Here is a 24,700-nt window from a genome sequence, read left to right as displayed (position 1 = left end):
ACATGTTACCAACCGAACCAATTAAATTGGTAGCCAATATGTTTGGCTGGTAATACCATGTCAATTAAGTAGTATTGGTACGGTAACGGTATGAAATTTTGAATACCACGGTTGTACCATACCAACCAATATATATATATATATATATATATATATATATATATATATATATATATATATATATATATATATATATATACAAAGAAATAGAATTCTCATATCTTCATGTTCTAATTAGAATAACAACTAACAAGTCTTAGAATTACTAAACTAACACATTGACCAACAAATTTCTTGATATTTATTGTTTGATGTGCACGAGATCGGTGATACATACACTAAAACTTAAAAAGGAATACTAACTTCTCATTCATTTTACTTGTACTGTTATCATTTGTTTCCTCTAGCAACTTGCTAGGGGTGGACCTCTTTTAATCCTTTTAGGGATTTCCAAAAAAAATACTACCAGAAGCGAGTGAAGCAACGACCAAATGTTCACAAATTCAACTTGTATTCATGTATAGTACATATTAGTTAAAAACTTTGGTATATACCAAATACCAATATATACCAACCAAAATTGTTGGTAGCCAAATTAATTGGTACCAAGTACACTTGGTACGGTACTGGTAACAAAAATTTTATACCAACTATAGTTGGTACATTACACGGTTTGAAAAAAAAAAAACTTGGTACCGTACCAATTTCACCCCTAATAAAAATACGTTATGATTTTATGAAGTTTATTTTTAGAAATTTCAAACAAAAGATTGGTTTTATTATACTGTTGAAACGGAAACATGAATTTGTGATATGAACGAATCCAATAATAAAATAGAAAAAATTAGACTAATTTTTGTAGGTTTCTATAATTCTATTATTGATTTCATGAAGATTGACATAGTGAAACATGAAAGAAATCAAAATTTGTAAAATCGGAATACGTTTTTTAGGTGTAAAATATATTCGGTTTTTACATTTGTAGAAAAAAAATATGCACCATAAGTTTTTTTCAAATCATATTTGATGTTGTTAATTTTGGTTCAAGGTGTCAAAAACCTCTATGGGACACCAACCCTACAGGACTTCGTTTTCGTACGGAGACCCGTCCCGTATACCCCATGGGAGTCTCGAAATAATCACTCTATATTTTAATTATTATTATTTATAAAAAGAAAAAAATAACAAACTTAGAGTAACCATCATGTAATATATGTTTTATATTTGAATAATTAATGCTATGTAAGTTTAAACGAAATAAATTGAGTGAAGATAAGGTAAAGAAGGTTAAACAAGAGATTATGGGTCAAATGGGGTTAACGAGGGATTCAGGAGAAACGGGACGTAGAAGCGTGAACAGCGAGTGATCTTGAAATTTGAAGGCGAGATCGGGGGCTGGAAAACGAATGAATTCGTGGAGAGGGGGGGGGTTATAATTTTGGCTGGATTTGGTCCCAATGACAAGGATATCCCTATTTGTTTCCAAAATGTCTCTAGGCTTTTTTGAAGAGGTAAATGTGCATTCAATCGAAAACAATGTTACGATTGAAAAAAAAAATCTTCCAAACAAGTCGCATTGATTGAAGCTACTTCAAACACATGTTAACTATACGACTAATAGAATATTTCAACCAAAATTTCGTGTAAGAAAGATGAAATGTTTGAATTTTGCATTGAAAAGAGAACTAGGGTTTATATATGCACTAATGCACAAGAACCATTGAATTAAACTGCCAAATCGTTCACCAGGTGGAGGAGAGAGATGTTAGAGTACCCGATGGAGGGAGACATATATGAAGGAGTATGCAGTTGTGGAGGTAGGGGCGGTGGAAACAAACAATAGATAAGACAAAAGTGGTTGAGGTGAAGGTGGAGGTGACGGTGTAGTGGTGAAGGGTGATGGATGTTTTCTATGGTAAGGAAAGAGTGACTGGAATGAGGAGGCATGAAATATAAACATAAGATTACGCTTATAACTTATAAACTTATAATTTATTAGATGTTTTCCACATGATAACTTACTTTTTTTGTTTTTTTGGGAAGTGTTCTGGGAAGTGATGTCAACTTTTTTGTCTTCTGGGAAGTGTTTTGATGTCAACTTTATATGTGTCTCACATGTTAGGAAGTAAGCGTTTTAAAGTAACAAATGAGTAAAGATGTATGATGAGACATTCACAGTTATTTTATATGACCCTTGAAAAAACTCATTATACTTCGAAAAAGAATTAACTATAATAAAACTACAATCGAAAATCCTAAATAAATTTAAGCAATTTCTAAAACTTCAAAAATACTTATCAACATGAGGGATATTCGATTGATCATAAAATCATAATCATTTTAATGTAATATAATCCAACGACTCTAAAACTATTAATCCCAAAAAATATATTGTGTCTCTAATAACAAAGGTGACTAATCCCTGATACTCAAGACACACATCAAAATTATTCGTAAGATTAAGGAGCTTAATGAGACACATATGGATTATAAATCATTATGAAACAACTCATCTTGCTTTTAAGAAACCCATTTAGACCTCAATGCACTATCAATGAAAACCTCACATATCTGCTACAGCTATAGCTATTTCAAACTCCACAAGTAACCATATGACATCAGAGTCCTCTGTGCATATACGTTGATGAGGGAGTAACAACAACGAAAACAAAACACAAAGCTGCACATATGACGAATCTTTACCTATTGGTGGCAACATCACAAGTGTATAATAACTCATCTAAAATGGTCAAAGGTTGCCACCATACTTGTTAGAACTTGGGAGAAAAACAGAGTCAATTTGATAATCAAATTGTTCCTAGATTTCTCGATGGACCGTATAATGTCCGTTTTTCTTAATTAATAATTCGACTATATGTATGGGTCAACACAAATTTTAAAGTTTGATAATCTACAATATGCACTTTTGATTTTAGGCACGAAAAATAATGCAACTATATTGAAGTCGTGTAAGGATTGTTCCAATTACCAAGAGTTCAAAACATGTTATGAGTATATACTTATACTATTTGAAGATCGGGTAAAGACGACGAATATATATATATATATATATATATATATATATATATATATATATATATATATATATATATATATATATATATATATATATATATATATATATATATATAACCATTTCGTTGAAAGTTTCTTTTAACAATATTTTTTTGTGCTTTTCCCTTATTTTAGAACATCATTAAAAAAATCAATAAATATTTTACTATTTTACTTTAGGGATTAGAGGAGTTTGGTAGTTGACTAAGTAGTAGAAACTGTTTCATTGGATATTTATATAAGATATATTATGCTTTTTTGATTCAATTTTCCCGTTGTTAGACTTTCTTTCTCCAATATTTCCTACGTACAACATATGGTAATTAAATCGTTAGATTTTAGTTTTCATGCAAGAACTTGAATAAATAATTGTAGACTCTAAATAGACCTTGAATTTCTACTAGAAAGTTGATGTATGATTATGTCTTCAACAAGTATTAAATGAGTTCATATGGTCAATTATTAGATGTAATAAATATAGTTGCCTACCAATTTTATGGGGCCAATTAAAGCACAATGGGATGGATTCACATTTGCCTTTAATTTCTACTTTTTATATACAATTATTCGGCTTTCAATTAGGGGAGGATGTCACCATTATTTTCCTTTTTAGTCACATCTATAGTAGTTGCTCTATGGCATGTATATATTTTTTTTATATGAATATGATGTGGAGCCTTGAAGTACCTTCAATTTACTTTCCGTAAATTCTATGAGGCATGAAATCTTACCCTCTGATCTCATTTACTTATTAGACGGTTGAGGAAACATAGACAGAGACAAGTGTAATTGGACAAACTATCCAACAAGTGTATACATTCAATCATTTATGAACAGGTTATTAAAACATCTTCTTTTTTTGTCGGGTTTTCATTTGTAGAAGCATAAAACAATATAACAACTCATAAAATGCGCAACAAAATTCGAAGATGTAAAATATAAAAGATTCAAAGATGTAAATATATAAAAGAGTTTTAAGGAAAATGAATTATACTATAATTTAAAGCGGTTAAGACCCCTTGTTTTACATCCACTTTCCTTGAGTCAATCTTCATAGAAATAGTTATAACAAATCACAATGCGGTTTATCGATGCAACATATAAAAGATAAATAATATATTGGGTTTGACTTGGTCAAATTCAAACTATTTGATACAATAATTAGAAGCCTCGGATTCGGTCCTATTGCCTAAGATATGTTTTTTACTGGATCCGATAAGATGTTCGATATGACTCAGTGAACATTTATCAAACAACTCATTACTCACGTATCACTCTTATTAACATAACTTTGTCAAAACAAAACTTAGTAAAATAATATAACAGCTCACAATATACACAATGCAATTTATAGATGCGAAATATAAAAGATAAGCAGTATAGTTTTTTTTCATGACAGGCGGAACTTTTAACGAAATCAAACAATAGAGACCGACTAAGTGAGAAAAAGAAAAAATATGGAGGAACATGTAACTTCATCTAAACAATAGGGACCATTTCAGGAATTTTCTCAAATTAAAAACTTATGATTCCATATGTAAAACCAAATCAAACCCCGAGAAACGCACAACTAAAAATCCCCTCGATTTTATTCACTGTTGTTCTTTTGGGACATCGCACTCGCCAGTTCCCTGATTCAGAAACCCATTCGATTTCAATAAATTTAGGGATTGATCCGTCTACTACACAACCCTGAATAGAAAGAACAAGAAAATTCAGACATTTATAGAAGGAGAAATAAAGCGTTTTAAATATACAGAAGGAGGAGGGACGGAGGCTGGAGGGAGATGATGGGATGAAGACGAAGTTGAAAAATAAGAAGAGAAAGTGGGCAGATGGCAAGAGCCGAGTTAAGTTATAATTATTCGAATAATGGAAGAGGAGGAGCACCCAAATGGTGTTATTACAAGAGAACTACAGTTATCATTTGTTCATTCAACATTGCGATTGCTTTTTATGTTTTCCACAATCTCTACAGTTCCATCTACTCTTACCCTTATCAAGATTTACACAACGGTAAAGTTCGTTTCGTTTTTTTTTTCTATGGCTGTTTTGTTTGTTCATATGTGTAAAACCCAAAACCCGGTTGCGATTTTTGCCCTTTTTTTCCAGATTGCAGAGCGGTTTTTGCTTGTTCGAACAAACCCCTAATGTAAATACAATGCTTTTCGTAGTTTCATTTCTCGGAAGTACAAATCTGATGGTTTTATGGAAAACCCAAGTTATCAATTTTTCGAATGGATTAGTAATCAATTTTTCGAACTGTGAAGTTCTATTTTCAAAATCTTCTTTTTTGGTTGAATTTGATGTGTGATTGTTTTTAAAGGTGTTAGCTACACTCCAGATCAAATAAGAAATATGGAAGAATCAGTGCGAATACGGATAGAATCTAAACCTGTAAAGCTCATGGAAATGGTAAGATTCACACTTGATTTTTGATTGTTTAATTGTTCATAGATTCATCATTTGATCGCATAATTTGATTAAGTGAGTTCTCCAATTTGTATTCTTAAAAGGTAAAAAAGATCAAAAAGCATTTTAATAAAGAAGAAGCAATTAAATTACCACAGCCATTGAAGCAGAAGCTAACCAATGAGCTCCTAGAAGTTTTGAGTGTCGTGAATGCCAGTTCTAACACAACTTTACAGCATGGTATGTTTATGTTTAGTAATTTATCTTTTGCAAACTTGATTATTCTTTGTATCTTGCTTGTTTCTTAAGTATTCTATTAAATAATATTTTATTGGAATCATTTTGGATCTATGCTTAAAGAATAATCAAATATATATATATATATATATATATATATATATATATATATATATATATATTTCTTGCAAAAATTGTTCTCATGACTCATGGGGATCCTTCACCTAACATCGATTATCGGACCAATGATTAATGCTTGTTAGGTGTAATTACTGTTCATGCCCTCCTCATCCTCATCATGGATTTACTCTTGGCCTCTTGTATTTGTAAAAGACTTAAATGCCCTCCTCATCTTCATCATGAAAAATAGCCTTAAAAAGCTTGTCTAGTCCTTTCAGTGTAACTAACACAACCTAATTGCCATCACTTTCTCATGCTATATATCTTACAACCTAAGAATAGCATCTAAGAAAACATTCTTTCTTATCCATACCTACCTAAAAGGCTAAATCACCCTTGATAAGACATAATTGAGAAATCTCACTAATATTTTGTAATGGTTGTTGATGGGTAAATATGTAAATTTTCAATTCAAAACAAAGCCTATTGTCCTCTACTTCTATCTTATTGACATCTTTGTGATGAACAGAAGCAATTCAACAATGGAGGAAGCAAAAACTAGAGGAAGCCAAAAGATTAAAACATGGAAAGACCTCAAATTCAACCATCTTAATAGAGGAAGCAGGTATTTCAATCTTCTATAAAGCCTTTAGTTTAGATCCCTTTTTGTTACACATGACATGACAAAACCTATTTATATTTTATAGGAATACTTGCAAAATTATTGGAGTTAAAATGGGCTGAGCTATTAGATCAAATTGGACTCTGGATTCCCATTAATGTCACCACCAATGAGCACAATGACAAACCCGAGGGTGAAGAAGATTTTGGTAACTAAAATAAAACCTTTTTTTTAAAAAAAAAAAAAGATCATTTATGACAAATAAAAAACATAATACCCATATTTCCAGATGACAAGATCCTAGCTGGCAGGCGGCTGCCGCCTGAATGTAATGTGGAACACCATACAGATTATGGTGGTCAAGCGGTCAAATGGGGGCTTACTCATCATAAAGAAAGTGCTTATGATTGTTGTCAAGCTTGTTTGGATCATGCTAAAAATGCTAAACCAGATCAAATTAAATGTAATATTTGGGTTTATTGCCCTGTTGAGGAAGGATGTCATTCTCCAGATATATATCAACATAAACTTCAAGAATGTTGGCTAAAATATGTAAGTTTTTCATTGTTTTTGTACGTTTTTTCAAATAATAGTATTTAATATGAAAAAAGGAAAGTACAATGCTATAATCTATAACTCATAGTTTTTTGTATGTGATATGCAGGATGAAAAGCCAAAAGTAAACTTTAAAGACATGTATTCAGAAAGTTACAGAAGTCGGTATCCAGATGCACCGGTTTTTGTCCCTTGGGTGTCTGGTGTTATCAGTTCTTAATTGGTTCAGACAAGTGGAGAAGAAGCTATATATTCAGACTAAATAGCATATTCATGTAAAATCGATCTTTTTGAGTATTCTTCAAGTTCATTTATGGTTTTGTTTTTAACTGGAGCCAAAAGGCTTGTTGTTTCTTTGATGTCGTTTGTTTTTTGTTCTTTTTTGAGTTAAATGCAGGAAATAGAAACATGCATTCATTTATTTGTTTATTATAGCATTTTACTTTCATTTCTTGCTATTACAACAATTTACATTAAATATATATCCAATCTAGGAGTAGCAGCGTAATTGTTAATTGTACATGAAGATGTTACCTTTTGCCAACAAAACGTAACATTATTGCTACTAGGATTTTAATCTTCTGGTAGTATTGATAAAAAAATTTCGGTCTTAGAAAAAAACATGGCGAAAAATAATTTCAACACTAAAACCCATAACATAAGAATTTCGGTTGTGTATGTTATTATCGAAGAAAACCTATATATATAATTTTGAGATCTTGTTTGTATACAACAAAATTGCAAAAATGGCCTTTGTGTTTAGCCAAAAATTGACACTTTGGTCTAAAAAATTTGGACCAGCACTATTGCTCCAAAATAGACTTTTATTGTGGTTTTGTCCGTTTAAAAAACAGAAATACTTAAATAGATGGATTTACCTTTTTTATTTTGTTTTTAATTTTTCTTTTATTACAATAAATAAAAAAGGCAAGCACAAAAACCCAACCCAATGTCTAACCCCTCCACCTTCTCTTTCGTGCTACTAGACTAGCATTCTGCATTATTCACATATTTGCTCTCCGGTAAACATTACCACCACCGGTCAATACCAATACCAACACCACCACCACCACCCACCCTAACGCCATTATTGCTGGAAACCAGCTTCATTCTTACCCGAAACCATCGACAACATATGGAACCATTACGGAGATCTTCATCACGATGTGAACAAACAAAGAAACGAGTCGGTAACCCTAGTGTTTTGGTGATCTTCATCACGATGTGAACAGACAAAGAAACAACGAGTCGGTAACCTTAGCGTTTTCGTTACCGCCATCATCTTCATTAGAAACGCTAGTGTCGCCATCATCTGTTGTCAGCGCTCTAACTCGACGATGGTAATCGACAACCGTCGTTGTAACTCAAAAAGTTTAACATTATCTAGTGTTGTAACTCGACAAACACAACATAACCTTAGAATTATCCCGTGCCGACTTTATTGGTGCCGCCCATTTCGTTGCCACATTCACATATAAGAAAACCTAACTCACGACTTCACTAGTTTGCAGAATTGTTGTTCGTTGGGGTTCTGTAGCTCGTAGCTCAACGATGTTGTCGAAGAAAGAGCAAGACGAAGCTGATGTTTTAAGCCAACAACACTAGAGTTAGAGTTTCTAGACAGTGGTGTTATCAGATGAGGAGAGAGACAAAGGAAAATCCATCGTTATAGTAGTTGGTGTCATATCCATAAAAAACTTCAAGTTGGTGTCATATCCATAAAAAAAATTCAAGTTTTTGGATCATCCGTACAAGTCAAAATGATTTTCGATCAAATTCATTTTTTTTTCAAACCATAAGGACCAAATTTGTGGTTTACTAACAAAATATGATAAAGATCTTAGAGTGTCTTTTATATAAAAATGAAAATTTTTATAATCTAATTTTTATTTTATTTCATTACCTTATGATCTTACCATATTTTGTTATCGGATTGAATGTATTACTTTATTTTATTCTCAGTGTTTGAAATATGATTTTGTCTTAATATAATCTTATTGTATTATTATGTTTGACGTATGATAGTATGTTACCATAGTCATATTGTTTTTCCTCTGACATAATATATTATTTTACTAATAATACTAAGGGGTGTTTAATATACCTGTTGCTAGGCCAGTAAGGTAATCTCTAACTCGATCTAAATAAGAGTGTTTGATACGATTAACATACATTTTTTGACGTCCTTCTTCATCATCAACGCAACTTAAAGCTCCTCCCCGGTTAATTCCGATATGTTCATCATTAGCACTCTCATGCTGATGTCCCTTTGTTTCCGAGTCTCTCTATCCGAAACAAGTTGTAAAAGTTTATCCATTCTATCTTTTATGACTTGCACATTTTCGTTCATTTCTTTCAAGTCATCCGACTCCGACGCTTTGCTCTTGCTTTTGCTTTTTAATTTTTCCCTTCCCATCGGTCGGGATGGTGGTGAAATTTCAATGGGCTCATCACCGTTGAGGTCAAAATAAATACGAGTATCCGATGTAGTTTGAACGGATTCAGATTCCTCTTATCCTTCGCTCACTCACTGTCGTAAACCTCCACCTTGACTTGATCTCGCCATGATCTTAAGCTCAAGTTCCGATTTTGTCTTTCAATTCCAAATGTATCTTCGTTAAGAAGTTCCGATTTTGTCTTTCAATTCCGATCTAAAGAGTCCCGAAATCAAACTTCCGATTTCAAAATTCTGATATCGATTTACAAATTCCTATTTCTGAATTGATTACAAAAATTAACGATGACAGATTTCAGTTTCGAAGGCCTATTTCGATCCTTAGTTTTGATTATAAAAAATTTCGATTGCCATTAAAGGTTCTGAATTAAATTTCAATCAATTTAGTTTCCGACTTCAGCTAGCCGCTTGATTCTCATGTGTCGATAACCAGAGGCAGGAGCAGCGATTTTCAATTCAAGTGGGAGATTGAGCAGCGATTTGATTTCAAAGTGACAGTAGTGAAATTTACTACATCTATATATTTATTCCGGATTACATTTGGGCAAAAAAAAATCGAAGGCTTGGTGGTGCAAACAAGGTGTTTCTTTTTCTGCCCGCCAAGTGTTTGATAAAATGCCTGAATGAGTTTTCAAGTGTTGTTGCTAATTTTCAGTTCAAGCTGATGTAGAGATTCTATCCGGTGTGGGTTCCATTGTGCACACTCCAACCTTTTGTTGGAGTGTCACTTTTTCTTTTGGGTTAGTGCTTCTAATTTCGGGTCTCACCTTGAGGCTTAAAAAAAACTTTATCTAATGGTTTATGGCGTCTTTTCATTCCTTTGAGAGCGGAGCTTGGCCGTGTCCCTTTCGGGGGTTTCACTGTTGCCCAAATGGTATTGTTGGAAGTAAAGGGATTTCCTATATGATATCTCATCTCAAGAGCTTACACCTCCATACAGATGAACGCAGAGCTGTGTTACGGAAGGCTATTACTTCTGACATTGGATTGTTTATGTCTGTGGCAACAACTTTGAAGGAGTTTGGTCAATGGATATGTGGGGATTGCATGAAGCTTTATGCCCTGAGTCGTTCATGTCACCACCCGGATGGCTTGATTAAGTTTATTGACGGGGCTAATGACATGAGCATGCATATTGTTGGCATTCCAAAGCCGCTACCCAATGAACCGGAAGCCGACCTCAATGGTGGGTTGGTGATGGATGCTCAACTACTTGATCGTGTTTTTAAGCTGCCTATCACCACTGTCAAAAGCATCCCTCATAACTGTCGTATGGCTTTCTCTCAGGCTTTGAAAGCAGCCCTTTCCAAAGTGGTTGCTCATCCCGGATCCGTTGAAGCGTGGGTTGCTCTGTTAATTCTTCCTAGGTGTACTCTTCAGGTGTTCAGGCCCAAGAATAGGCAAGAAAGTAGGTTTGGCAACAGGAAGTATTTGCAACATCGTAATATCTTGAGCGCTTTAGCTACTTGGGGGACTGAAGACGGTATCGCCAAGCTAGTTAAAAACTTAGTTGACAATGCAAGAATGGAGCAACAAGATAAAAAAGAAGAGTACATTCAGGAGAAAAGAACACCGGGCAGCACCAATGTCAGACAATGTCTTCGTAAGGTTGTCGATGGACATTTTACAGCAGCAGTGAAAGTTTTATGTTCTTCGGGGGTTGCTCCTTTTGGGGGTGATACCACGAAGGCATTGGAGGATAAGCATCTATACAAGCCACCGCCTTCCATGCCCAACACCATATTTTCAGAACCTCCCCTGGTAGTGGATGTTGGCAATGTCCTTGGGGGAATTAAATCCTTCCCTAAAGGTACCTCGTCTGGGAGGGATGGGTTGAGAGCTCAACACATTTTAGATGCCCTTTGTGGAGAAGGTTCGGCTATAGCCAAAGACCTCCTACGTGCTATTACTTCTGTGGTTAATCTATGGCTAGGAGGAAGATGCCCTTCGAGCTTGGCAGAATTTGTTGCCTCTGCTCCTCTCACGCCGCTCTTAAAACCTAACAAGGGAATACGACTTATTGCAGTAGGTACTATATGGAGACGTTTGGTTTCCAAGTTGGCCATGAAAGGGGTTGGTAAAGAAATGGCCAAATATCTCAATGGTTTTCAGTTCGGAGTCGGGGTGTCGGGTGGCGCTGAGGCCATTTTACATAGCGCCAATAGGTTTTTGAGTGAGCGCCACGATGACAAATCTCTCTCCATGCTTACCGTGGACTTCTCTAATGCCTTTAACCTTGTTGAAAGATCCGCATTACTTCATGAGGTCAGATTGAGGTGTCCATCTATTTCCTTGTGGGTCGAATTCCTATATGGTCAAGCAGCAAGGTTATATCTAGGCAACACACATATCAGGTCTTCTACTGGGGTTCAACAAGGAGACCCCTTGGGACCATTTCTCTTTGCCATTGTGTTGCACCCTCTCTTGCATAAAATTAGAGACAATTTCAAGCTTCTTCTCCATTCCTGGTACTTGGATGATGGCACACTTATCGGAGATTCGGAGGAGGTGGCCAAAGCATTGGACATCATTAAGGTGACTAGCCCAAAATTGGGCCTTCAGCTGAATATCAAGAAAACCGAGCTCTTTTGGCCCTTGTGTGATGGTAGGAAGTTACGGGAGGGGCTATTTCCGGCAGACATTAGGAGGCCGCCTTTGGGGGTGAAACTTCTTGGGGGAGCTGTTAGTAGAGATGCTAGTTTCATTCGCAGCCTAGCCATAAAGAGAGCCGAAAACGCTCTGAATTTGATGCGCCTTCTTCCACAATTGTCTGACCCCGAGAGTGAGCTCTTTCTTCTTCGGTCTTGTATGGGTATTGCTAAGCTTTTCTTTGGGTTGAGGACATGCCAACCCGTTCACATGGAAGAGGCGACAATATTCTTTGACAATGGATTGCACACGACGATTGAGGACATTGTGGTTTGTGGGGGCCCTTTCTTTGGTGACATACAATGGCGAATTGCTTCCTTACCCATTAGGTTTGGGGGTTTGGGTTTATACTCGGCAGTAGAGGCTACCTCCTATGCTTTTTTTTGCCTCAAGGGTCCAATCTTGGGTATTGCAAGACCATATCTTACGGGATAGCGGTATACATGGTATGGATTCTGATTATAGTTGTGCCTTGGCAGCCCTTCGCAACAAGCTTCCAGATTTTTACCTTAAAAATTTTACTACTAAAGACACCGCCCCCCCTAAATCCCAGAATACACTGGCGAGTGCCATTTTTCGTAAAATTGTCCAAGATATGGAAATGCATTTCGACATGATGGCTCGGCAGAAAGCGGTTTTCCAGTGCTTATGTGCACCACATGCTCAAGATTTTCTTCTGGCCATCCCTATTGATGGGCTTGGCTAGCACATGTCTCCCGTGGAGTATCGTACTATTCTCAAATATCGGCTCATGATTCCCATTTTCCCAGCTGACAAGATATGTCATGTGTGTCGCAAGGCATGTTTGGACTCTTTTGGAGAGCATGCAATTCACTGTAAAGAACTCCCGGGGTTCAAATACAGGCACGATATGGTTAGGGATGTTTTGTTTGACATATTTAAGCACGTCGGGGTTTCCACTAAGAAAGAGGCACCTGTTAATTTCTTGACTGAACCGACAGAAGGAAGGTCAACCCTCAGACCGGCTGACATTTTGATTTTTGGATGGGTCGGAGGAAAACACGCATGTGTCGATCTTACAGGGGTATCTCCTCTCGTGGGCCTGAGGGCTGGGGGTTTCACAGCGGGACATGCTGCTTTAAAAGCAACCACAAGCAAAGTCACCAAACATGAGAGATCGTGCATGGAAAATCAACACGTGTTCATACCATTTGCATTTGATACGTTTGGTTTCCTCGCACTGGATGCGGTAGAGCTTCTTAAAAGAGTACAACGAATCATGCATAGTAATGTTATATCTCCTAGATCTTCGGATGTAGTCTTTAAAAGAATTAGTTTTACCATTCAAAAAGGCTTAGCGGCACAACTTGTTGCCCGTTTGCCATCTCACTCATTGTACGATGACAATTGAACTTTTAGTTTAATGAAGAAAAAAAAGATTCAGAAGTTCTTGACCGTTTTGAGCGACTATCGATGTGCTCCTCGATTGTTTTTATTTTGCCATTTTTTGTTGTCTTTGAGTAGATTTCAAACTTCAAAAAACCTGTAAGGCTTCTTTTGCTCTTTGTGGTAAATGTTAAAAGATTTCTCTAAAATCACATTGTCTCGCCACTTCTCCTTTGTCGTTTGATGCTGTTATATAAATCGTTAAACAACATAGTTTCTTTGTTCATCTTTCCCCATTTTGAGTAGAATTGATGCTTAGTACGATATGGTTCTACATTCATTCCTTTGTGGAACCTAGCTCTAACGCACATTCAAAACCGGTCAAGTTTTTAGTCCGCTCTCGTCATCGGATCTTCTAAAACGTCAATCCATGATTGTGCCAATGATAACATTTCATGGGGTTTAGAATCTGCCTTCTCTTTTCTTTTATTTTGTGGTCGAGCGGGTTAAGCGGGTCGAGCGTGTTGAGTTTCTTGAACAAATTCGGGTTCGGAATCGGAAATGGGTGTTTGTGGTTGTGATTGTGTTTGTGGAACAAATTCCGGTTGAGAAACAAACTCAAAAGGATTAAATTACAGGTCAGGTTGTATTTGTGTTTGTGGAAGTGATTGTTTAGGTCGTTGTGGTTGTGAGATACGTTGTGAATAGTAGGGAAGCATTCTGCCATAATGGTAAAAAGGTGGCAAATCAATCGGTTTGATCGAATGAAGATGGTGGGATTGTGGTGTTTCTAGTGGGTGTTTTTGGTTGGTAGGCTTTTTGGAAGATGACATTTTGAAAGGTTTTTTAAAGAAAAAAAAATGGTAAAATATGAAGTTTTGTGAGTTATTTTGGTTAAAATAATTATGTATTTATAGCGTTAGTAAAAAAAATTAATTTTTAAAAATTGGACCGTTCCCAACGATAAAGAAGGCAGCCAATCAAATTCGTCCTCCAAGCACTCCCGTGTACAGTCGTAGTGCGGCCTTAGCCGCATCCAAGCCACGGTCTAAGTGTGGTGTTCCAGGTGACGTGGCACATAAGATGCGGTCTCAGCCGCACCCACTCCCACCGGTCTGATTAATCAATCAAATGTCTTCTTATATGTTATCTATTTTTGGAAAGTAAGTTTAAATGATTTAGGCAACAATTATTAACAATATATATATATATATATATATATATATATATATATATATATATATATATATATATATATATATATATATATATATATAGCATAATGGAACTTTACTGAATATATATTATGCTAACTCATGCGAGATGCTTTAAGAAGCAACATCTAACTATTATTGGTTTGTAATAGATCGATGTAAGTATTTAATATAAGACAGAAAGATAAAATTGTCATATTTTTCATTTAACACATTTAGTCCAAAGCATAATCAAACAAAATGGAGTTAGAGCTACAAACCCAAGCACACCTCTGACAGTAATACCTAACTCAGGGCATCTCTAATCTATCTTTAAACCCTATTTTTTTTCATGTATTTCTTCTCTCATTCTCTTCCAACCTATCCCATTTTCATATCTATTTTTGGAGATATGAATAGTATTCCCCCAAATATGAGGGAATACTATTCATATCTCCAAAAATAGAGTTGAAGTTTCAGTTGTCTATTTTAGTCCTTCTTATTTTTATTTTATATGTTTTTAGTTTATTTTTGTCTACTAATTATAATTTAAATGCAATATTTAATATTTGTAATATCATGTTATATACTAGTTTATATTAATTAATCGTAAATATGGAATTGAACACTTATTTATCGAATTCATATAAAAAAATTAAATATATATACTAAAGACTTAAAACACAGTAACATAATTTATAAAATATAGTAATCAAATATGATCGTGTTCTTGATATATTTATTATAAATATAATCTTGTTTATTTAATAATTATTTATAATAAAGTAATAATTAATATAAATTTATTATATATAAACATTTTATGTATGATAAGATAATTTGTAATATTTTTATAATGAAAAGATATAATATATATTTGTTAACATCTAATTAGTAGAGGGTGTATTTGGCAATATATAAGTTATAAAAATAGAATATTCTAGGAATATATTTTTTGAGTTAAAAAATGGAATAGAAAATGAAATAGGGTTGGAGATGAAACAATATTATCTTATTTTTTTATTCAATTTATTGGGAAAAAATAAAGATGAGTTTGGTCTCAGTAGCTATTAAATAATTCCTAAAATAAAAATAATAATATAAAGTTACAAAAACAATTATTTTTAGAAAAAAAACATTTATCAGATGGAGGATAGCCTTTTCTATAATATTACAAAAACAATTATTTTTAGTAAAAAAATCTCGATCATAAAGCAACAAAAAAATAGTTACGTTACAAAGCTAGTTATTTAAAAAACATAGATTGAAAGTTAAAAAAAAAAACAGTTATTATCAAAAAACATCAATCATTAAGTAATTATAAAACAGCTTTTTTTTTCTTTTAAAAAAAACAAGGATTAACCGGTTATAAAAGAAGTTTTATTTTAGAAAAACCATCAATCCCTAATTTACAAAAAATAATTATTTTTAAAAAAACCTCGATCTAAATGTTACAAGAAACTATTATTTTCAGACAAATAAATATCCTACGCCACACAAAGAAAATTCCGAAAGATTATAGGAAAATTATTTACTATATCATAAAAAAAATACAATAAAATTACAACAATACAATATTGTATATCAAATCAAGAGAGTAGAATAAGAATGTAGTAAAATAATACGTTCTATTAAACATAGAAAATATAGTAATATTATAATAAAATAATAGCATGCATCAGATAGAGAAAATACAGTAAAATTATAAAAAGATAATACTATTTTGGAGACAGATAAAATATAATAAAATCACAGTAAAATAATGAAATAAGATTAAAATAAAATTATAAAAAATAGTAAATTAAGAAAACCCTTAAATTTTCAGTGTTTTTTTTTAAAAAAGCCATCATATTTGCTTTTATTGGCTAAAATCTCAAATATGTAAACAATTACGAGTTTTTTTTTTATTTATTTTTTTATTTTTTTTTATATAAACAATTGTCGTTTTGTTGTTATTTTCTATAAACAATTTCCGGTTAAATCACTCATGACTTAATCGTTAACTAACACATAATATAAGAATTTTATGAAGTTGTTTACTTTCAATTTATCATCACAAGCTTGTAAACTTAGCAATGAATATGATTGATGCATAATTTTTTTATTGATAGCAATCATTTTACATATAGTAGTAACGATTTCATTTTATATTGAAAATATTAAACTCTTAAATTGAGATATTGTTGAGAGTCTAGGTATGCAGGTGTTGTTTGGTTCGTCAAATATTTATAAAGGAATTAGAAATATAGTTGGAATTGAAATTGGAAAATGAATAGTAAGGAATTTAAATCCAATTTTATATATTGTTTGTTTGGCAAAAAAATAGAAGTCGAATTAATTCTAGATTTATTTGGTTGACAAGAAATGGAATTGTAATCCATATACAATAATATAATTTCCCTATCTTTTTGTTTGTTTTGTTTAATTTTACTTTGTTTTCTATCTTACATTTAAAGATATATTATATAAACTATAAAAATAGTAAAATGTCATTTTATTAATTGATCATTCATTACAGTAGCGATGGTAGGTGGTAGCGGTGTTGGGTGGTAGTGGCAGTGATGGTGGGTGGTGATAGTAATGGTGGTGACACTGGATGGCAGTGGCTGGTGGTGGCGGTGATAAGTAGTGGTAGCGATGGTGGTGGTAGTGGTAGTTGTGGCAGTGGCGGTGGTAGGTGACCGTAGGTGGTGGCGTTATCACCGTGATCATGGTGACGACAGTGACGGTAGGTGGGTGTGGTGGCGGTGGTGGTAGCAGTGGTGGTGGTGGTGGATGGTGGTGACGACAATGGTGGTAGTGGTGATGATGACGGGTGGTGGTAGCTGTGGTAGTAGTGGAGGGGGTAATGGGTTGTAGTGGCGGTGATGATAAAGGTTATGTTGTGAAATGAAACAAGGGTGATAAAGTAAAATGTTACTTTCCTTCGTAGTAAGAAATTAATTTCATTATCTTTTTGAAGGAAAGTGTTTTCCCGCATTTGACAAGAATTTTTTTCATTTAAGATTCCAATTCCGATCCATCATACAAAGTTGAACCAAACACTGAAACGTGGTGAAATTGGAATCTTTTTCCCTCAAATTCCATTCAATTCTAACGAACCAAACATACCCTTAGGGTTTTCATTTGAACACGGTGTCGTGACCTACTATTGTGTATTTTTAATATACAAAACTAACTTCTTGTTTAAAACATATGCAAATATAAATTACAAATACAAAAGGCATTGGCTAAGGGTCCAACTTGTAATATCCCAAAAATCAGAGTAAAATTTTCATTTTTTCAAAAACAATCCAAAGACCATAGTTGTATACAAGTCAATGTTTCCAAGAGTAATAATCAAATCAGAGTATCCTAGAAATCCAAAATCATAAAAATCAAGACAATGTGTGCGATCGTGCCTTTGCTTTACCACGATCGTTTGGAGTACCTGAAACAATAAATTGAAACTGTAAGCCAAAACTTAGTGAGTTCTCCCAAAAGTACCACACACAACATATAACATATACAATCATGCATGCTAGGTCCAATTAGTCATTGGACTGGAATACCTTTAGGTCCACAACCTTCGGGCTGGATTACCCCTGGTGCAATCAGTCATTGGACTGGAATGCCAACATGTAACAGACCCATTCAGTCATAGGACTGGAATACACTCGGGTCCACAACTAACAGACTGTGTTACCCTTGAGTCCATGTAACGATGAAAATTTTCAACCAAAATTTTCAATTTTAAAACAGATAAACTCATATATTATATTTCATGAAATCATAAGTGTCTCAATGTCAACATAAATTCACAATAAAATTCAATTCCCATAACCCTCAACATAATCTCAAACAGATGTGTACAATCATGTCGGTGCCTTCCCGCGATCATCGGATGTACCTGAAACACATAACACATAACACGGTAAACATAAAACTTAGTGAGTTCCCCAAAATACCACATACAAATAATTAGCCACTCAAGGCTATAGCTCTGGAAGACCCTCTGGTCAATGTGTCTCAGTGGGACCCTCCAGTCCCACAGCTCGTCGGACCCTCTGGTCCGGTCTGATTGAGAACCCTCCGGCCTCATAGTTCATTGGACCCTCCGGTCCGGTCTAAGCAACACATAATATATCATACAATACATATCATACAACATGCATAACTCAAGTAAGCACATAAGACCCTCTGGTCACACATAGTTACCACTCTAGGTAAAGTATAGTGAGACGATTCACCCCGAAGTAAGCAAGCTAATACACCTCGTACACGAATCACCAAAACAGCCTCCACCAAATACATATGGTGATTATCTCTAATTAGACCAATTATTCTAATAAGCTCCTACTAATCCCTCTCTAACTCTTGGTAAGGGTAAAAGACTATTCTACCCTCTATGGTTTCCATTAATCATAGTTGGTCTAAACTCCAAAAGTCAACGGAAGTCAACTTGAGTCAACAGTCCGTGTTGACTCAACTCGTCGATTGCATCGAAAGGACTCGTCGAGTCCCCTCATTCCCTCAGAGACCTTATGAAAACCAACTCTACACGTCAAATTGCAGTGTATTCAGATTTTATCGGGTAAACCCTAATCGAATCATCGAGTCTGCACATGGACTCGACAAGTTCATCCAGTCCATACTCCTATTCAGACGTTTAGGGCAGATCTATCACTCCAAACACTAGATCTAGGCTCCCTAGGCTTGAATGTCACGTAAAGCTTCGATCTTTACGTTCATGCATGGCATATATGCTCCATAATGCCATTACAAGCCCCAAGAAAGGTTAAAATGCACACGAGCTTGCCTCCAGCTCAATAAAGCTCGAATCTTTGGACTCTCAAGACCTTCTCTAGTCCAGATCTGAGGTTCTAACCTCAACCGTGTTCAAATAACTCAAGGACACAAGATGATTTGGGAGAAAACCCTAGAAACTCCCAAAAATAATATCTGACGAATATGTGGCCAAGGTAAGAGCTTTTTACCTCAGAAAAGAAGCTAATGATAGAAGAATGCAAGATCCACAACCTTCTCTTGATTAGATCCACCAAGCTCTTCCAATTCTTTCTCCAAAATGCACAAGAATGCTCAAAATGGACTCTCTCTCTCTCTCTCTCTCTCTCTCTCTCTCTCTCTCTCTTTCTATACATACGAAAGGGGCAGTTAGGGTTTCTCTCTGTGAAGTGTGGCCGCCCCAAGGAGGCTATAAGTGCCTTTAAATAGGTCCCAAACCCGGGGATTTAGGGTTTCTCATTCCAGTGCCTACTTGGCGAGTCTACTCTCGGACTCGTCGAGTAGATCATTAAACTCATGTGTCAAACCCGCTTGGTGAGTCATAGCGCCAACTCATCGAGTAGATCAATGATCCTCGAAAATAAATAATTAAAATAATATACATGGAACTCCGAATGTTACAGTCCACATCATGAGTCTAGCTTTCCTTCCAACCTACAGTTCATGTTTGGCTTACTCCCGAGCTTACAACATAAGTCTGGCTTGCCTCTCGGGCCCACAGCTTATGTCTGGCTTGTTCCCAGGTTTGTTGGCTTCCGCACAAGCAGCATCGCATCAACTCAACCATACTATGTCGACCTATACACAACAAATAACATGTATCTAGTAAAAGATAATCATATAACCAGTTAACAGACTAATATGCAGATCTATAGAGGACTCAGTTCTAACAGATCAATACAACATGACAACATTCTCTAAACCAGGATAAAAAAACCCAGTGGGCCGACATTGGTGCGTTCGACCCACAAGTACAGTAAGAAAAACTCACCTCTCAGTCTGGAAAGATAGTTGTACAAGACATTACGCCGAATATCAGCTCTTGGGGTAAAGGGATAAGAGCTTAATCCATTAAGTTGTTTCTGTTTAGTTTCAACGACATGGTGGCTGGTTTGGTTGCAATTGTTTTGTCATAAAGCTGCCACAATGCGGTCAATGGGTGGCCACGACGTGGAGCTCGTCTTGGGTGATTTTGACTGTTGACTTTGACCATTGACTTGGTTGAATTTTGGTCAAATGGAAAGTTTAGAGTATGAACTACCGCTTAACCCTAAATAATTCGATAGGTGGGTTGTAGCACCAGTTTCTTGTCAGTTCGAGTTGTGGTTGATCCGATTCAAGTGTGAGGTGAGTTTTCTCACTATACTATGTAGGGTGCTAGATTAACTTTTTTACTCTTGCATGTACGTTGGGTGGGCCTGTTATGCTGGTCGGGGCCTGTTATTTGGGTGAGGCCCGATATGTTGGGCAGGGCCTGTTAGTTGTATGGACGGGACCCGATGTTTATGTATGGTATGTAGTATTTTTGGGAGCTCATTAAGTTTTGTGCTTATGGTTTTATGTTAAAAATATTTCAGGTACTTCTGGTTCAAAAGTGAAGGGTCCAACTTCATCGCACTACATCCCTTGAAGATTTATTCCACACTTTCTATTAATTTACTTTGATGTTTGAGAAACCTTTATAAATTGAATAACTTTGAATAAATGATTGTATGGTTTTTGGTGGTTCAAAAATGAAATTTTGTACTTATTATTCTTGGATCATTACATAAATGTGAATAACGTAAAAGTAAGATTTGCATGTAAACTCCCTCGAAAGCTTTAAAAAGTGAAAAATGGCCGAGAACTCACCCTTGTTGTGTGTGGTACGTTCGTTTCGGTTTTTAGAACGTGACTAGAGTTTTTTCTTGTTTTTCACCCGATAATCTTTTTGAAAGAAACAAGGCTCGCGAATTGATCAAAAACACACAAGGGACCTGGAAAACATGTTTTTAGCTCAACGGAAATTTTGATAGGGTCACTGGAAGGTACACGTGACGCCGGCCACGGTGGCGCATGGCTGGCGGTTTGGCCCGTTTTTAGGTTATTTAGAGAAGAAAAGTTGAAGGGAAAGAGGGACTAACTTTCATAGGGTCTTTTAAAGGTTCAAGGGGGTGTTTAGGGGAGCTTGGAACAACTAGAAATGATCACTAAAGGGGTGGTAGCCAGATCTTTTCTGATTTTCTTTTTCCTCGGCAGAAAAGCCTGGGGCTATTTTTGGTTCGGTAAAGCAGCAACAATAAAGCAAGACGGGCGGGGGGTGGGGGTGTTTGGGGTTGTAATCATCGAAGAAAGAAGGGGGGGGGGGGGGAGAAAGGATGGAAAGGGGTTGCGAAAGGGAGGATGGAATCCTATTTGGCTCGTCGGTGCTTGATATCAAAAGACACACACACACACACAGAGAGGGAGATAGAACAAGAGAAAAGAGATAGAGAAAGAAAGATGAACGAGATTAAAGAAAGAAATGGGTGAAAGATTGCTTAAGTGATCTTTGGTTGATCTCGTGGTACCATTTTGATCTTTCATGTACTAGTTAGATTTGAAGCAGATATTGCATGTGCATGAATAGGATTAGAGAGATAGGAGTGTGAGAGAGATAGAGCACATGAATAAGTGATAGAGTAAATAAGACAACGATTGTTATGAACATGGAATGAATTGTTTGTATAAGAATGAGATTGTTTGAGATTTGATTTGTAAAACAAAAATCTAGACATATATTCATGCATGTGAAAGAAAGTTTGTGAGTGATTTGTGAGGGAAGGAGATAGAAATAAAAAATGAGGGAGAAGAGGGAAGGAAATTGAATACTTGCATGATCTAGTCTTACATGCACACAATATGCATGTGTACTTTCATAAATCTAGCAACTATTCTTGCATGTGCTTGTATTTTGCACATTAAAATACATAATATACATGTTTTAGGGGTGTTCGTTTGGATGGATCGATTTGATCCGATCCAATTAAGTAAATCCAAATTGATTTCGATTTTCAAAATTTGGATCCGAATTGTCCAAACTAAATTCAAATCTGATCCGATCCAATCCAATTACAATTCGGTTGGATCGGTTTTCGTAATTCGGTTTTCAAAAGTCAGAACAAGTTAGAACAACATATAATTATAATATTATCCAATTTTTAATGAAGAAGCAAAAATAAATTATTTAGTTATGATTTAAAATTTATAAACAACTAGTAAGAAGGTATATTATAATTTAATAGATAATAGATAAAAAAAACTTTTGAGAGAAAATGCATATTAAATTGTTTATTATGTGAAACTTTTGAACTTTTTTGAAAAAAAATAATAAATTATAAAATTAATAAATAATTATAGATATATTAAAAATAAATAAGTAATAAACTGTTATTCGGTTTTTTTGGACTATTTGGTTCTTCTTTCATAAACCAAAACCAATCCAAAATCCAAAATAATAATTCGGTTTTGGTGAAATCCAATCCAGACTTTACGTGTTTATATTACTTAAGGAGGCCAGATCTATGGATTAGAGGAACGGATCTGACCTCAGGAGGTCATTTGAGCTTGAGCATGGCATGAACTCGTCGAGTCCGAAGAATAGACTCGATGAGTAGGGCTAGGGTTTTCCCATAGTTCACTCAGTGAGTATCTTGCCGAGTTGGGGGAAACGACTCGGTGAGTTAGAGGGAAATAGAGGACTGGAGTTCAAGGCGGAACTCGCCGAGTTCATATTGGGACTCGGCGAGTTGATTTGGGGTGGCCCCACGATTCATGCCAGGTGTAACCCGTGGAGCAGGGGAAAGACTCGAGGTGTCATGCGAGGCTAGAGGGATAGTGGACACGCGTAGACTCGCCGAGTCGCCCAAGTGCACTCGGCGAGTCGGGTCAAAGTTGACCGTTGACTTTGTTGACTTTGAGGGTTTGGTCAACAATGGGGTCTTTGTGTCAAATGAGGGGTAAAATGGTCTTTTACCCTTATGAGGGTGCCAAGAGAGGGTTGGGTCTAGTCTCGAGAGTTATATTTATGAGAATATTTGCTTTATGTGATTAGGCGGAGGCTAGATCATATTTCTACCGAGTCAGAGATTTACCGAGACATCTGAGGTTAGTCTTCTCACTATACTTTACCTTGTGAGGTAACAGAGTTATGTGCTAGTGTACTGTTGAGTTATGTGCCAATGTATCTGTATGCTATGTATGTGGTATTGTGATATGTGATATGCATGATTCAGAGTTTCCAGAGATAGGACTAGTGGGTCGATAGAGTTAGGGCTAGAGGGCCCATATAGAGTTGGGACTGGAGGGTCCCACTGAGACACACTGACCAGAGGGTCAACAGAGTTATAGCCTTGAGTGGCTAAAATGTGTTAGAGTGGTATTTTAGGGAAATCACTAAGCTTCGTGCTTACAATGTTTTGTGTTATGTGTTTCAGGTACTAGTGAGGAGCGCGGGAAGGCGCCGGCTTGATTCGTACACACGCCTAGAGTTTTTATGTATTTCAATCTTGGGAAATGTTTTGTGGAACAGAGATATGATACAATGAGATTTTATTAATAATTTGTGAATGAAAATGTGCTTTGAAAAAGAAAAAAAATTGTTTTAATTTTTACGGTGTTAGAAGTTGGTATCAGAGCCTAGGTTTGAGGGATTCGGATGCATCTTCGGGCGTATCTGAACTGAAACCGAGGATTTGAGAAAAATTTTGATAACAAAACAATTGTAGAAGAGTAAAAAGAGTTTTGAGACAAACAGAGCAGAGCCGTGTGTACGATCAGCCAGCGCCCGAGCAGTGATTTGCTAAGATACCCTGGCAATAAGTGTTATGAGATATATTATGTTATGATATATGATGAGTTATGTTATGCATGCTAGAGTAGACTAGCTATTCTTATTAGGACTAGAGTGGCCTGATATGTGATGCCTTAGTCTAGGAGTTTTACTGCTATGGATGCTTAAGAGTGTTTAGATAGCAGTGAGGAGCTTATGAGAGATCTGCTAGTGAGTAGCATATGATTAAAGAGAGTAGAGTACTTGGGATTTAGGACTCTGGGAGGAGGACTTGGAATGAATGTTGATGCAGTGTGGACGGTAGTATTGGGCCCGTACTACTCAAGACACCAGGTCAGTGCGCAGTCCAAGTAAGAATCCTTAGAGTACTAAGGAACAAGTAGGGTGGAGTCATCGAGTTTGGATATACTCGAGCGAGTACCTAATATTATTATGTCGTA

General features: G+C 35.6%; 1 protein-coding gene across 1 annotated transcript; it reads left to right on the top strand.

Annotated features, from left to right (window-relative positions):
• Window positions 1–4,636: 4,636 nt before the first annotated feature.
• On the top strand, window positions 4,637–7,442 carry LOC145057657 (uncharacterized). Its single transcript, XM_079005526.1, has 7 exons — window positions 4,637–5,091; window positions 5,402–5,490; window positions 5,592–5,727; window positions 6,374–6,469; window positions 6,552–6,674; window positions 6,756–7,018; window positions 7,131–7,442. The coding sequence occupies exons 1-7, from the start codon at window positions 4,911–4,913 to the stop codon at window positions 7,239–7,241; spliced, it is 999 nt and encodes a 332-aa protein (XP_078861652.1). The 5' UTR covers window positions 4,637–4,910; the 3' UTR covers window positions 7,242–7,442.
• The last annotated feature ends 17,258 nt before the right edge of the window (window positions 7,443–24,700 follow it).

This window comes from Lactuca serriola, chromosome 6 (assembly GCF_051521515.1).
Source record: "Lactuca serriola cultivar US96UC23 chromosome 6, Lser_US96UC23_V15, whole genome shotgun sequence".
NCBI classification, from domain to species: domain Eukaryota; kingdom Viridiplantae; phylum Streptophyta; class Magnoliopsida; order Asterales; family Asteraceae; genus Lactuca; species Lactuca serriola.
The sequence above is the reverse complement of the archived record's forward strand: the minus strand, read 5'-3'. Positions and strand labels throughout refer to the sequence as shown.